This window comes from Macaca fascicularis, chromosome 11, assembly GCF_037993035.2.
Source record: "Macaca fascicularis isolate 582-1 chromosome 11, T2T-MFA8v1.1".
NCBI lineage: Eukaryota > Metazoa > Chordata > Mammalia > Primates > Cercopithecidae > Macaca > Macaca fascicularis.
In genome coordinates this window covers 104583870-104600701 of record NC_088385.1, presented here as the reverse complement: position 1 = coordinate 104600701, position 16832 = coordinate 104583870, and the positions used below count along the sequence as shown (strand labels likewise).

At 38.4% G+C, this 16832-nt stretch overlaps 1 protein-coding gene across 19 annotated transcripts in view; it reads right to left on the bottom strand.

Annotated features, from left to right (window-relative positions):
- Positions 1-2192: 2192 nt before the first annotated feature.
- LOC102122889 (uncharacterized) overlaps positions 2193-16832 on the bottom strand; it is a 100763-nt gene continuing 86123 nt past the window's right edge. For 12 of the 19 annotated variants that reach the window (XM_074005937.1, XM_074005933.1, XM_074005935.1 and 9 more), the window contains 2 exons: positions 6555-6716; positions 2193-6455 (listed from right to left, as the gene is read on the bottom strand). In XM_074005937.1, coding sequence (XP_073862038.1) covers positions 6354-6455; positions 6555-6716 — 264 coding nt within the window. In that variant the 3' untranslated portion in view covers positions 2193-6353. The remainder of the gene's footprint in view (positions 6456-6554; positions 6717-16832) is intronic. The other 7 variants (XR_012419768.1, XR_012419766.1, XR_012419767.1 and 4 more) reach the window with 1 other exon arrangement.

Below are 16832 nucleotides of genomic sequence, written 5' to 3'. Positions count from 1 at the left end.
GGGCCATCTAATAGTATCAAGAGATATTTTCCTCAAACCTCATCCCACTCCACCTTTTGGACATCAGTGTTTCAAATCCAAGAATAGTCTAATCTATAAAACCCGGGTCTGGGGAAACCCTTTCTGGAGTAGCTACCCTACAGAGATATGATTCCAGGAATTGGTTTAGAAGCGGAAAACCTGAGGCTCATGACCAAGAGGGTCCCATTACTTGGTGCTCACTGAGGTTTTGGGTTCTGCACTCCTGGTAGACCCCACCCTGATCCCAAGCTGTAGGTTTATTTCTTCCTCAGTCATGTCTCACGTGCAGATGTGGGTGACTTTTCTGATAAAGGTGAGCAAGAGGAAGGGTGTGTGCCAGCATGAGCTCATTCGCACCTGAGAAACACAGTGTACATGTCTACTTGGTGATGTCCAAATTGTGATGAGAAAGATCAGGCTCTGCGATTTGAACCATGGATTCAGGGTGCCTGTTACCACTCAAATAATGAGATAAGGTTTCCAAACTCTCTATTTCACCTTCTTAGGAGTCCTACCAACTCCATAGCACCATTTTGGGATTTGAATATGTAGGATGATGTATGGTTTTTTTCTTAAGCTGCCCAAACCCAGATCCCGTGAATATTGTCCCCCAATGACTAAGAAGACAATGTTGTTGGTGAGACCTCTGATGAAGAGAAATTTCCGATGAGGGCATAGAGTTAAGCAACATGAGAAAGATGGCTCTGCAATATTGTCACACTCTCATTCTTTCCTGATGCTTGTGTCTCCTGCTTGTGCCAAGACTAGTGGCAAGATTGAGAGGTTTACTCATTCACTTGCTGAGGGAGATCACCTTTCATTGCAGCATTCTGTTCCACTGACCAACATATTTATATGCACTTTACGTAGGCATACCCTGTGAGATTTATTGCCAGCCAATACTTTTTAAAAGGTCAGAATCTGGTGACAGAGTCAATATCCAGAGCTATTGGGAGCTGCTGAGCCCTTCTTGGAGACAATCACTTTTGCACAAGTTGCCTCAGAGATGTATCAAGTATTGGAATTCAGATAGAACCACACAAGAGCACAGGGAAGGGGAAACTAGGCAAATACATGGCCATTCCTGAAATCACCAGCACACTGGAAGCTTAGACTTATCTCATCCCATATGGGTAATAGCTGATTGCAGACCACTGAGACTCAGCAGTAATTAATTAATCTAAGTAAGTGTGTCCATTAAAACCTACTATCTGCTTCAAAGGGTACTTGTGAAGATATTTAGAAGTAAATACATTCTCCAGGGTAGAATACTTTGTGTGTTGGAAAAATTCCCAAGAACCACTCACTTAAGCTTTCATGAATTCCTTGACACACTAATTTTCAATCCTTGACTCTTGCCTATGGAAATTTGATAAAGACATTAGTCTTTCCTTGATTCTAGAAAACTTTCTTTACATGAGGTCCCTATAGTAATTTTTCTATGCCACTCGTATTACATTTTATCTTGAGTGGTATAGTAATATCTACTCTAAAACTCTCCTCTTTCTTGCAGTAGGCCTTTACGTGCATGTGTATGTGTATGTGTATGTGTATGTGTGTGTGTGTGTGTGTCCATGCATGCACATGTTTGCCCTGCTTTCCTAAATATTATATACAATATCTTTCCTATAGGCCTTTTGCTTCTTTATTCTCCTCCTTGCTCCCCCTTCCTCTCTCCCTCCCGCATCATCTTTCTCCCCTCTTTTCCCATTCATTTTTTCACAAATAACTAATGCCCTACTATCAGGGATATTTCTAGGACCTGGGGTTATAGGGGTAAGTGTGAGTTTTAAAGAACAAACTTGATGATGATAAAAGAACTCTGGATACAAATGTGGTGTCACTGATTTTCACAACATTCTATTTTTATAGCAATACACTTACATTATTCTGTAATTTAAAAAAGTTTCTGTTACTTGGCAATTATTCCTAGGCTTTAGTGATAAAGTCAAATTCTAACTTTTATATATTTAAAACATAAATGAGCATCACAGTTACAACTAAATTGATAAATGTCCCCAAACACATTGATATGCAAACAAAATGTGGAAGTGGAGAGTAGAGAGGGGATATAGTTCTTTTGGTACTAACAGTGGGTGTTTCTTAAGAAAAAAGAATCATTTGTCTTACTGGGGCAGTCTAGACACAAGGGAATAGAGAGACAAAAGATAACAAAAACTAATTTTTATTATAATTTTCATTGAAAAAATACAGAAAATCAATAAAAATGAGCAGAGGTAAATAGTCAATATTAAAACAGTTCAAGCAAAAATAAATATACAGAAAACAGTAAAAGTGAACGTAAGTCCATAGTCAACATCAAACAGTTCAATAAAAAAATTAAACTATTGATCCAACCTAGGCACTTAGGCCACATATGGAAAGGAGGTGCAGCTAGACATTCTTGAAGCAGTCTTTTCTTTCTCAAAGGTGCTGCTTAGATCCAAGGTGCTGTTTTAGACTAACATCTGAAGGAAGGAGAGGGCAGAGGAGGGAGAGAAAAGGGAACAGGGGAGAAAATAGAAAGAGGGGAAGGAAGAAAAACTAATATTTCATGAGCTTTTAAAAAATATGATGTTAAATACTTTGTTAGGTACCATATGCATTACTTCATTTAATCCTCACAACAGCCCTACAAGGTATAACTTCTCTTCATTTTAAAGATAAGGAAGGAGGCTCATAGAGTTTATATCATTTGCCCCAGGTCACATGGTTGATGTGGCAGAGAGATTAGAATGCAACTCCACTCCAAAGTTCTCCCACTTTCCTCCAACACCAGGTGTTCCCCATCGTACCACACCCTTACGTGGAAAACAACTCTTGGTGGATTTATGGCTCTCAGGAGGAACTGATCTAGCCCATCCAATGTATACCTTTTTTTGGAGCTTGGGAGTAGAGAAATCTGGACCACATTTCCAAGAGGGCAAGTCTGATTTGTCTATTTCTTCTTTGTTTCAGAAGAAAGACCTCAACAGGTGGTGAAAGAAGGCATAGAAGGATTGAATGCTGCCTACCCGACTGGCGGGCTATTAATAGTTCCCCTAGAGCATATTCGTTAATAGAAAACGGAGAAAAATGTATGATAAACAAAAATGTGCAAATCTAAATGTGCATGTTAATCAATGATTACAAATATGAATCCACCTACATTCCTCAGCTGTCAAATCTAAGGATAAAGAAACTCAAAGGAACACCAAGCAGGTAGCAGAGCTATACACTAAATCATGTCTCCAACACATTCACAGCTCCACAGGCTAACGTTCTCTATACTGATGGTCCCTTCTTAGTTGATGATTTTTCACAATGTATTTCATGGCTTCCATCCCTACATGAGACTTTATTACTATCACATAGGAATAAAAAGCCATAAAGCACTAGAGTGAATTTATCTTGGTCGGATGCAAAACTTATTTTCTTCACATGACTTCACAACAATTTCAAAGCTAACCAATCATTTCATGCTACATTAAAGAACATTTTAAACTGCACATAAGTGACAGGAAGCACACTTAAATTGTGACATCATGAATTAACAAGATTTTATCCTTCCACGACATTCTTAGCTACAAGGACCAGGAAACAAGACCAAGAGACACTCAGAGACATTCAGCCATTGAATTCACCAAAAACAAAGGACACTGAGGAGAATTCCTGGAGAAAAGCTCATCACTTTGACATTGAACTTGGAAACACATACAGAAAGACAGAAGACAGACAAATCACTGATGCAAACTGAAACCAGAGGAATTATTTCAAGCCTCTTGCTCCAACTTCTTCCCCAGAAAGCTTTCTTACATATCCATGCCGGCTTTTAGACTTTTCATTTTGGGGCAGGTGGGGAGTGGGGATCTTGGTACCTGTTTGACTCTGTAAGCATTAAGCTTTCTCTACACCTAAATAACAAAAGAAAACAAAAAAGCATAGCATACTAAGGGACCACAAGTTCTAACTGCTCACCTACAGCCTTTTATAGAGAGGCACCCCCACCCCATCGACAAAAGAGAGAATGATGCCAGAAACAATACTATGCACTGAAATCTCTCAGTGATCTAAATAACTCAGGTCCAAAGACCAAGAACATTCTTCATGCTGCATTAAAGTGACATTGCTCTTGGTATTATTAAAACACTTCTAAGTGGCCATGTTGAAACCCAATTCTCTGTATCACTGAAAACTCAATACCATAAATCCCAATGGTTTTATCTGGCCTTTCAAAAATAAACTTGAGGTGCCTATCTACCAGCTCCCAAAACAGCATTCCAGACTATTAAGCTCTGCCCTCTGCTTTATTTTTTTAAAATGTATTATTCAAATTCAAATACAAGAAACAAGAACTTGAGTTTGTCCTTAGGAGTAAAGGCTAGGTATGCTATTTCCATCTAGAGGTGACTACCATGACATCTTGGTTCATGTGAATCACAGGGAAGAGACTGGAAATAGTTAAATGAAAGGAAGTGCACACATAAATTCAATTATCATGCAGAAAACATGCAAATGATTTAAGCACTGCATCTGAAACTCTAGTTTATATTCATTAATCTCAGGTTGCACTTTTGAAGGAGAAAGACATGCTAATTGGGTCCAGATTAATGCACTCCCAAACCTCTCCAATTTGTTTTTAGGTGAGGGTTAAATGATATGTTTTAAAATAAACACAGCTGCTTGTCTGCCTCCACTTTCTACCTCCCAGACTCCACCTCTACCTCCTCCCTCAGCTGGCTCAGCTCTCCCCACTCGCTACCCCCGCAACACCCATCGCTCCTCTACCACATCTCTCCTTCCATTAGGGAAGGGGTTTAAAAGCCCTACCATTTTCCTTTTGAAAATACACTAGAAGAATAACACTGTTTCTTAGCCAGCTCAACACTTTCCCTTTCCCCACCAGCCACCAAACTCCAGAAACAGAGTCAATCACATATCAAATCCTGCTGATGCTTAAATGGTGGCATCAAGAATGTGGATACATGGAAAGGCAGCCTTGCATTTGCTCAGGCAGCAGGTTCTTTCTACAAGTTTGGACCTGCATCCTTTGGATCAGTATTGAAGGGCAGTTTTAAAGTGTCAAGGCACATGCTTGCTGAAAGCCAACATTGCTGAAGGTTGGCATGGCAATCCTGTGACTGTTATGTGGGAAACTAGAGACTCAGGAGAGAACTTGGGGGTTTTTGTTGCTGTTCTTCCTCTGTGGCTCACTCAGCCAGCAAAAACTGGCACCGAGTGGAGGGCACTCAAAATGCCTTTCAAAAGGATCCCTTGCTTCCTTTCTCCCTCCTCCCTGACAAAATTAGCTTTAAATAAAGAAGAATGTTATTATTGATTAACTGACTGATTGATTTAATGTATTAAAACATTAGTTTGGGATGCACATTTTAGGAAGAATCTTATCTTGTGAGGAGTGAAGCTTTTGAAATAGTAAAATACTCGTTTCCTGGACCTGATCTTTAGAAAAATAAAACAAAGAAAGAGGAACTGTGGGCTACTGGGAGTAGACCCAGGCACGGAGCTGGGATGGAAGAAATCCTCTCTGAATGAGCAGCCACCAAGGAGTTAAACCAGGCACACACACACACACACACACACACACACACACACACACACACAGCCTTCGAACTAATTTCACACTGAAAGTGATGTTTAATTTGAATCATGCTCGTCCCAAAGGGAAAAGGTTAGTCTTGTCACTTGACTCATATCCCCTCCCCTTCCTACTTTCATGTGAATTGAAAATTCAGATTCACCATTAATCATGATGTGACACGTTCTTTTTTCCCGTTCCAAAAATCAAATGAAAGCCTGGGACCACATCTGAGAACCCAATGTTTGGCTAATTCTCCCAACCTGCATTCACAACAGAGAGAAGACGAGAACAAGGGCACATACAGACACAGAGACATAAATTACTGGACGTGCACTCACAGCAATACACACAAATACGCACAGCTAGTAGCAGTCATTGGCTCGGATGAGAGCCTTTCCACCTAAATTGATTTTTGCATATTTACAAACGTAAAATTAGTCATAGTAAATAACAACATGGGCAAGATTGATATTAAATCTGTCAACATCCTGACAAATGCTCTGAGCACTCTTTAGTTAGGAAATACACGTATGATAGTCATTGCTCCTAGAAGAGAAAATGATTATATGCTAACCAAACCCTAAGTACAAGCTAAAGATATTCACCTCATGTAGCCATTCCTCAACTAGCCCCTTGGCACTTGCTAGAATTATTCACAGCACGAGCTCTACTTTCTCATTTTCTGCTGACTCCGTGTGGGTAATTTCTTTCTCATGATTAAAAGTGAGCTTGGCAGATCCTTCAAAGCGTGGCTTTAGGTGTGTTGGGGCTCCGAGTGCATTCTTTGTCTAAGGCAGGTCTCCAGTAATTCATTACTGGACCATTGGATGAGCAGGTCAGGGGAATATTCCTGAACCTAAAATGATTTTTTAAAAGGAAAATTTTATAGATATCTTTATATAAACATATTTGTATACTGCAACATGCCACTGACCAGATGAAATGAACTGTTTACCTTGGAAAGAATAGGTAGGCTTTTCTCTTCCAAGTAATCACTCCAGCCTTTCTGAATGTCATCCCAAAGCGATTCTGCCTCCTTCGACTTATCCAGCATCTGAGGTTGTGAGATAACCCTGGTAGCACTGGCCTCCTTCCCGGCCCCTTCATTATTAGCCTCCTGGTGGGTGAGATAGAATACAGTGAATGTAATAACCCTACTTCACACAACAGGCTTGCTCTCTCTTTTAAATGGAAAATCCCCTTATTACAAAACAAGGGGTGTTCTTTTTCTTCTACCTTTAAGTAGGACTGCCACATTCATTGCTTTTTACAAAAACGCAGCTGCTTTTTAAGCTACAGATAAATAGAATCTGCTAGGCGGTAATTCGACTCAGTCTGAATGCATTATTTTCTAAGACACTTTAGCGAGGGGCTTTTTATTATAAACTGGAATGAACAAGGAAAGTCCTTTTCTCTTCTAATTATGAATGTGCTTTGTTTCCTACTATTAACCTACAATGTCAGATTGATCTTCTTCTTCTTCTTCTTCTTTTTCTGCAGTCAGTTCAATAAATCAACTTTTTTTTTTTTTCTGGAAAATTAGAGGGGTAATGATTAAGTCTTCATGAACTTCAATGACAAAAATAAAAATAGCACATGGGAAAAGCAAATGCTGAAACCATAAATAAAGACAATGAAGTGGCCCTCTGATGTCCAAGGTAACAAATCCTGTTTTGACACCAAAAGTTAAGATTAAAAGGATTTACTTAATTTTAATGAATTTAATTTTAATAAAATTAAGGTTTTCCAGGCATCTCATTATATTTGTTCACCTAGAAAGGATGAAGGTATTTTTAAAATAACATTTCTATATAGAGCGCCCAAATCACTCATGTTTGTTGTTTACTTGTTCATTATGGGTAACAGTTTGCAATGTAATCAGTCATCCCCACACTTCTAGAAGCAACTAAATGAAGAATTAAAACAGAAGAGGAAACACTGTGATAAAGCATATTCAATTTGAACTCCTGCAGACATTTCTTTAACTTCAAAGATAAACACTGAGAAAAATGGTGAGTTCCTAATAATATCAAAAGGCAGTCCAGAAACTGGAGGTTGGTTTAATTTTGATCCCAGTGTTGATATTCCTGACTATATTACAATAGACCATGGTGGTTATGATCTAGGTCTATAAGGATATATTGCCTTGCCAAGGTGGGGGGCGGAGGGGAGGGAATCCCACAGGATATCAGTGGGGTTCCAATTAAGGAAAAATAAATACTGCCGCAGCCCTGACAGTAAGTGGAGATTACCAGTATATCACAGAAGCACAGGCAGGTGCCCCACTACTAAATTTACAGATTTAAAGCCAATGCTGTCATTTCCCTTCCTTCGGCAATAATAGAAAGCAAAGTGTTGAAGATGAACTCTGCATGGCAGAGTTTCAGAACAATTTACTCTGTTTGTTTATACAATTTTGAGTTTATTTCCAATAATGCTGAGAGTGGAAATCAAAGGGACCTTACACAAAACACGAAGTCATTCATGAACCCTAAACTGAGATCACATGCATATTCGAAAGACCCCAGACCCAATGTATACGAGAAAGAGAGAGAGAGACCTCAAAATCATATTTGCATCTAAAACCATGCTGCCTTTATTGTGTCGTTCTGTGTGAATGTTTTTAAAGGGGATATTTATCACAGGTGAGATGCAGACCAAATTTTCAGAACACTCCCTCTAGGAAGAGTATATTTGCAGTAAGTGTTGGTGACAGAGCTTTTGAGATTCTACCACTCTGCTTAGATTTGAATCCATTTTCTATCCTCCTGTTACGCCTGGGAACAAATGAGGCCCAGTCAGGTTGCTGGCCTCAGTATCATGAGTCTAAGTGATGCTGTGGCAACACAAAAAGCCCAGTTTACCCAGAAAAAATAACCAAGCCCCTTCCCTGAGACACAAATTGAAGTATATTAGGCATCATATAAGAGTGAAATTGAATCCCAGGGCATCGATATCTCCATTGAGCTAATGTCACAAAAATAAGCCTGCTCTAGCAATCAGGAATTTATGTTTGCAATATTGATGTGTGAGGGAAATAGAAAAAAAAATCTCAGCTGTATATCTGAAAAAAATTTAATTTCCTAGATATCCTGATACAGTAAAACATTCTCTTTATAGAAACAGGTTTTACTGAGTAACTCACAAAAATATCTTTGGACATCTGCTATCCTCAATTCATTCTTTCTCCCTTTTAACCCTGAACAATCATTAACACAGACAAAAGATAGAAGGCAGATTTGAATGTGAGCTTATAAGGAACAGCATATAATCACCATACTCTGCTACCTGTGTTCATCTTTTAAGTTAATGAAAAAGTATGTGATGATAAAGTAAGCCATCGGCCAGAACTCTTAGCCCTTATCAAACTTCCAAAATAATTAAGTAAGTAGCTCTACTAAGAGCAACTCCATGATGAAGGAGAGAAAAAGACCTGTCCTTGTTGACCAAAACCCAATGGAATAGTGCTTTAACAACCTGGCCACATTTCATTCTGTGTTTGAGAAAAGAAAAATAAAGGCCAGGCCCAGTGGCTCATGCCTGTAATCCCAGCACTTTGGGAGGCCGAGGAGGGCGGATCACCTGAGGTTGGGAGTTCGAGACCAGCCTGACCAACATGGAGAAACTGTCTCTACTAAAAATACAAAATTAGCTGTGTGTGGTGGTACATGCCTGTAATCCCAGCTACTAGGGAGGCTGAAGCAGGAGAATCGCTTGAACCTGGGAGGTGGAGGTTGTGGAGAGCTGAGATCGTGCCATTGCACTCTACCCTGGGCAACAAGAGCGAAACTCCATCTCAAAAAAAAAAAAAAAAAAAAAAAAGAAAAGAAAAGGAAAAAAGAAAAAAAGAAAAATAAAGAGAAGGAGAAGCTAAGTAAGAAGAAAGATGAGGAGGTGATGAAGGAAGAGGATAGAAAGGAGAAGGAAAAGGCAGAGGAAGAAAAATAAAAACACCAATGATTGCAACGAAGAGACTGTTTCATTCCTTTCCATGTAAAAATTATTTTCTTCATACAATCTTTCTCTCTAAGCCTCACTTTTTCTCCTTATAAGTCGAAGATAGTTGTGCCTGTCTTATTGGGCTCCTGTAAAGATTAAGTGAAGTTGTATGAGTTACCTGTGATACACCCGGTAAGTAGTAGTTATCCAGTAAGAATCAGCCATTATTATTATTGGCACTGCTAATTAGGTGACCTATTCCCTTTGTGCCCCTCTACCTGATTTATTCCACAGCCATCTTCCAAACTCTAAGCACACCCAGCAAAGCAAAACAACCCCAGTACAAAGTGACCCCCAGCATCACTTCACTTCGTTCTTCTACCAGATTCAAATCACTTTTGCTTACAATGGGAAGTCTAAACATGGACTTTGTTTTACCTCCAGGTTCTGAAGCAAAGACAGTATATCTCAGAAATGAGAAAGAGGAGGCACTAAATGTGTAATAATTAGAGCAATCAGCTAAGCCATTCTGTGTTCTGAAAGGGTTTCATAGGTATAGCTAAGTTTTCAATTTATTAAGAGGTGGCATCCACAGGGAGAAAATAGAGTCCATTTGTTTTCAGAGTTGTTGCCTTCCAATCCTGAATTTAAGTTAGTATGCACACCACACACATGGCTGCACACATACGTGCAGACATACACACAGTTGAATTAACAACCTCTCAGGTATACTGCAGCTCCACTCAAGAAACAGACAGCTTTAATTACTGCACCTGAAAGTCTTCACTTTTCCTTGACTAGTGATAAAAACATTAAGTTGCTAGTGATAAAAACATTAAGTTGCATTGCAAATATCAAGTAAATCTATTTGTAAAACTGCCAAAATACTCCATCTTCCCTAAACAAAATGCCATCTAATGACACCCAAGTCATAAAAGAACATCAGGACTGTGACTCTATTATTAAGACAGGTAAAATTTCAAATGATGAAATAGCAGCTTATTCTTAAACATAACTTGTTATATTCCATTTTAACTTTGACCAAAAACTTTAAGCACCTTGTTTTAAGTGAAAAAGACAAGCCATATTATGAAGATGAACTTTGGCATGAATATACAGTTTCTTCAGGAAAAAATATACAGTGTTCTAAATATTAAAATTATCTGCTCTTCACCTCCTTTTTCCAAGTCTATTTTCTAAATAGGGTTGTCTGAAATAATCTCATTTTTATAAAGTCAAGTATCTTATGATGATCAAACTTGATAATTAGTGTACAAGAAAATGCGAAATCTTAAAAGGGTAACTTCAAAAAGATTTTTTCAACTTGGTGGCTGTTTGCCCATGAACATGCCTTCCAAGCCAGAAAAAGGCTCCAAGCTCCACTGACCACAGGAAATTCCAGCCAAGATTCTAATCTCCTCTGCAGAAGGCAGTACAGAGGCAATGGATGGGAACAACACAGCAGAGAATGCTGTTGAATTTGGTATGTCCTACAAATGAGGAAACACTGATATCTCCCCAGAATCACAGTCAACATGGAGACACTCTAAATATAAAAAGTAAGACAAGCTTTTTAATTTCTTGTCAAGGCTTCCTGACATCCAATACTTTCATGAGGTCAAGAAATGTGTCCCCAGCTTCTGTTTTCTGTTCTCCTTCAGGGAACACGGTGAAGAGGCTGCCCAGCTGCCTTTTAGCATGTCACACTTGGCTGACTCCCTTCCTTTCTAGAGGAGTATGTCTACTGCATTTGGACTCACAGAAGAAAAAGCAAAATTAATTTAACGTAAAAGAAATTCACATATTTTTGCCTCTTTAATATTCGAGAGAATGCCCATGGTTTGTAAGTTGAAAAAGTTTTACAGAATGAAGATTACTGAGGCATAAATCACATAGGTAAAAACTGAGATGTAAGATGGGATGAAATCTAAAAGCTAATTAAATTCAACCAGGGCTTCTCAAAAGACAACATGCCCACTTATCTTCTTGTGCTAATATTTTATTTTTCAAGGGAGCAATAAGTGGAAAGTTGTCATGGTTGTAGATTCCACAGTGTGATCCTTTAGCAAGAACCTGAGAAGGGGGAAGAAAGATTAGATGCATGGGTTTCTGTGCCGAATGGATGCTGGGACCAAGATGCAAAGAATAGATAAGTTAGACCTTCGGAGGAACTAAATTTGAAGCCAGCCGGTAAAATGGATTGAACCTTATTACCTCTAGTCACTGAGAAATTCCCAAGACAGTTGGATGCAATTTGAAAAGGTCAGAAAAATATTTCCTGCACAGCATTAATGCTTCATGGTTTAAGGGTGTACATTTGTGAGATGTCAACTCTAATCATTTTTATTGACTTTGCTTTCCAGAGACAGACAGACGGTCTGTGAGGCAAGACCAATAGATAAGAGAAAGGCAATCTTATAAATGAAAATCTCTCTTATTTTGTTCTCTCACTTGTGACTGTGAACAATTCCAAATCTTGCCCATTTGAAGGGAAATTATACCAGCTTCACTGAGGGCTGACAGAATAGAAATGAAATCTAGGAAACTGTGGCTGTAATTCTGGTGAGATTACTTTCTTTTAACTGCTTTTATTTAGCCTCTACTATTTGCTAAACACGTGAAACGTAGATGATGTTGGATTTTAATCCAAGTGTGCATATTTAAAATGAAACACCATAAAATACACCAAAGCATGGATGTTAATTTACTGTCAGCCTTTCCTTGGAGGGAAGGTTTCATGAAAGAAGGAAATCCACAGGAAAAGATAAACATTAAATGAAAGATACCAATATACGGTCAAGATAGTATTTCAATAAAGGCTGTATTGTCATTAGAGCTTTTCCAAATACAAAGAAAAAAGATTTTTCTTTTTACTTGAAATGAGTCTTGGATGCAATAAGAGCCTTTTAGCAAATATGTTTACAGGTCTTTTGTTGAGGTGGTCATGCAATTAAAGGTCAAAGTTGACTTTTTAGTACAGAATGGGATGATCCATTCCAGTCCTTCAAAGGTTTAATCAACATCTGACTTTTCTTTCTGTGTAATGCCATATGCTGTAGAGGCAAATACAAGCCTATTTACTCTTCTCTTGCTTAGCAGCAAGACCATAACTTTTCAATGGCCCTAGGCCGTATGCTTTCATATCACATTCCGGCCCCATGAAGATGTCCTGGAAGATCACTGGAGCTTTTCAACTAGCAAGGTGTATTTTCTTATGGAAAGCCTTCATTCTGATCAATTCCATTCCTCACAATATTTAATAATTTTAAATTGTATCCTATAATCACTACTACCAGCAACAAAAGCAGCCAATAACAAAACAATGTTTCATAATATCAGGTACCCCAGAAAAGGGAAAGAGCAAAACCATTAGCTAGACGCCTAGATTCTTGGCATTGAGGGTAGAAATATCTAGCTTTTAATTGACTTTTTATTTCTATCTCACCTGAATAATTGATATTGGCTAGATACAAGTAATAATATTGTGTGAATCTTTAAAATTTTTACCTTTTGTGCTATCTTAAGACTTTTTTTTTTTTTAATTAAAAGTGTTTACTAAAACTTTGTAATGATATACAGGTTTCCAGTGAATCACACTGAAAACTTGAAATTGTCCACGTTTATTTTTGTAGGCCCTGTTTTATTGGCAGAAAAGTATCTAATGTATGCATCTTTTGATTTCTACTACTTAAGTTATCCATAGGGATAAACTTTGAAACTTCTGCATAACCATTAATATGATTAATAATGATAATAATAACAATCCTAGAAATATTATTACTATTAAAAGTCATAATGACAATAGAAACTGTCACTATTGGCTGGGTGTGGTGGCTCACACCTGTAATCCCAGCACGTTGGGAGGCTAAAGCAGGTGGATCACCTGAGGTCGGGAGTTCACGACCAGCCTGACAAACATGGCAAAATCCCATCTCTACTAAAAATACAAAATTAGCCGGGTGTAGTGGCACATGCCTGTAATCCCAGCTACTCGGGAGGCTGAAGCAGGAGAATCGCTTGAACCCAGGAGGTGGAGTTGCAGTGAACTGAGATCACACCACTGCACTCCAGCCTGGGTGACAGAGTAAGACTGCATCTTCAAATGGAGCCCCAGATGCAGTCCATGACTAAAATCCATCGCGGACCCCTGCACCGGCCTGCTAGCCCATGCTCTGATGTTAATGACATCGAAGGCACTCCTCTCGAGGAAATCTCAACTGCACCACCCCTACTATGCCCCATTTCAGCAGGAAGCAGTTAGAACGGTCATTGGCCAACCTCCCCAACAGCACTTGGGTTTTCCTGTTGAGAGGAGGTACTGAGACACAGGACTAGCTGGATTTCCTAGGCCAACTAGGAATCCCTAAGTCTAGCTGGGAAGGTGACCACTTCCATCTTTAAACACGGGGCTTGCAATTTAGCTCACACCCGACCAATCAGAGAGTTCACTAAAATGCTAAGTAGGCAAAAACAGAGGTAAAGAAATAGCCAATCATCTATTGCCTGAGAGCACAGCAGGAGGGACAAGGATCAGGATATAAACCCAGGCATTCAAGCCGGCAACTGCAACCCCCTTTGGGTCCCCTCCCTTTGTACGGGAGCTCTGTTTTCACTCTATTTCACTCTATTAAATCTTGCAACTGCAAAAAGAAAAGAAAAGAAAAGTCACCATTAGTTGAGCATTTACTATGTGTGCATACTATGCAAATACATCATCTCATTTAGTCCTTGCAGTCAACTTAAGTAAACTTGATTTTTTTTTTCAATTAATATTACTCATGCAGGGAATGAGGCTTAGAAGAGATTGAAGTTGGTCAGAAAACTAGTAGGTATTGATGCTGGGACTCAAACCCAGGCTTATTTGATTTGAGTCTATATTATTTCAAAGCTTCAAGCTATTCATCATGCTCCAGGGGTATTACAGGACCAGGAGTGTCAACTGTTGAAGATCACACAGCATTTCTGAAGTTGAGTTAAGCCAAAGTTCACTGCTCATTTAGACTGAGGCATGACCACAACACATTTGCTAAAAGTCACAACCTGCAGCCACCTTTTAGAGCTATGAGCTAAGAGCTGTTGATAGACATCTTTCCTGCCCTCATGGAACTTAGTTCATGAAGACAGTAATACACTCCTAGCAGGCTGCTTAATCAGGTTGCATAGCTCAACAGCACCCCACAAATTTTGTAGTCTAACTGCACACAGTTTCTTTTCTATTTGAATTATCTTTGAATTATGTTCTGAGACGAGCAAGAAAAGGCCATTTCTTTTCAGTTGGGGCTGCATTAAGCCAAATGTGCTAGTTCAATGAATTATTCTCCAAATACAACTTTGAAAGGTAAAAAAAGGTGTAGCTCTTTTGTTATTATCCCAGGCAGATAATTAGAATAAAAAGAAAAATGTGATGGGTCACAGGGTTTAGCACACAAACCATTATAGGTCTTTTATTTTAACAAAATGCACTAAATACAGTCATGTTTCAACTGGTAAAATAACATTTTACCAATCATTTATTCTAACAAATCCACAAAATGTGTCCCCAGCGATAGTTCTTATTTACAGAGAGATTACGACCATAAGTGTTGAAATGCTGGTAGGCTGGTCTAGCACATGTTGTTCAGTTACCTGTCTTCACCTGACTTTTGTAGGCTCACTCTTACCCCCTTCTGTCTGGAGGAGAGCCTAGTTTGCTTGTCAGGACTCCTTTCAGAAGGAGACCTTTCTTTCAACTCTGAGAGCATACTCTCCGAGTAACAAAACTGTCTTGTAGTTCAAGAGGCACTAAAATGAACCAAGAGAAGAAATACCAGTTATTGAGTTGCATTTCTTACAGAATGAAGTCACTGCTGAGGTCTAAAAGTGAAAGCATTTAAGAGCAACAACAAAATAGAAAGGGATTTAGGTGCAGCTACTGAAAGGTAGAGGAATGAGTAAAGAGGAGGCTGGTACACAAAACGAACTTAAACCTAGTGTAAAAATTCCTCAGTGTTGTTGACTCCTTGCTTAAGAACAGAGTAGGGCAGAGAATGATACAGTAGAGGGTGAAATGATGCCCTTTATTTGTACCCCTGAAGGGCTTTGGAACAAAAGGAGTCCAATTCTCAATCAAGGGAGGAATGATAAATGCCCTCCAAGGTAAATTAGGAATCCTAGGAATTCACGTCAAGGAATCCGTTTTTAAGCTTTGATTTCTTTAAAAGATGATGCCTGAAAAAATATTTTATGTCAGGTTAATTGGCTAATTTTATTTTATTTTTAAAATAACAACCTACTTTCAAAATAGATTACGACTTTATTTAAAAATCTCTGTAATAAAAGTTCTGGAAGAAAACATTAAGCTGGCTTATTATATGAGATTTCTATTTTATCTGATTCTTCCTCTATGCACAAACTCAGCTTCAGTCCTTAGTATCATTAAAATTAACTTTCTAGAAATGATACAAAGGAAGGATAACATACAATTAAAATGCAGTATTTATAGCAATCGAAGCAGGTAACACACCTCAGAGACTGGGGAGAATGAAAACAGCTTTTCCTTTCTCTTCTTTGGATTAAAGGTAATAATTTAGCGACTTCTTACAACCTATGACTAGATTCTTTATTTTAATCGTTCATCCAACATTTTAATGTAACAGTGTTAAATATTCTGGGTAGCTAGCTGTCCTTCTCAAGAGGATTTTGGTAGCATGCAACTCAAATGTTATCCCAGTCCATTTTCTGCAAATTACAGGACTCTCCAGAGCATAGTCTTTCCTATGTGGGGAGAGAGCATGGCTTAAATTTTTCTGAATAATTTTCAAAATCAAATTTGAAAGTTTTTATGAGATATGATCCTCCCTGGTAGGTGATATGAAGCATAACCTAAGGGACAAACATGAAAATAATAAGCATAAAACATATTAGCATATAGATGCCTTTGAAATAATAAACAGCAGAAAGCAAAAGGCTTATCCCCAAAAGAAACTTATGAGAAAATAGGAAATTAACGTACACTTCTCGCATGACAACCCTAGCTTGAAAGCCAAATAGAATACACTTATTCAGTGAAGAGTGGAATGGCCAGAGAGATGGAGAAATAACCACCAAATCAACTCATCTTTGTTCTTTTTTTTGATCATTATTACCACATCAATATTCTCTATTTATCCTTCACCTCATGCCATTCCTTTCCTCCTTTAAACAGAAAAATAATTAGCAGGAAAATAAGAATTTTCCTTTTGCTTCCTCTATGAGCCACTACCAGGTAGACAGATGGAATATTCTCTCTTTTTTATTTTTATTTTTTCTTCTTTAT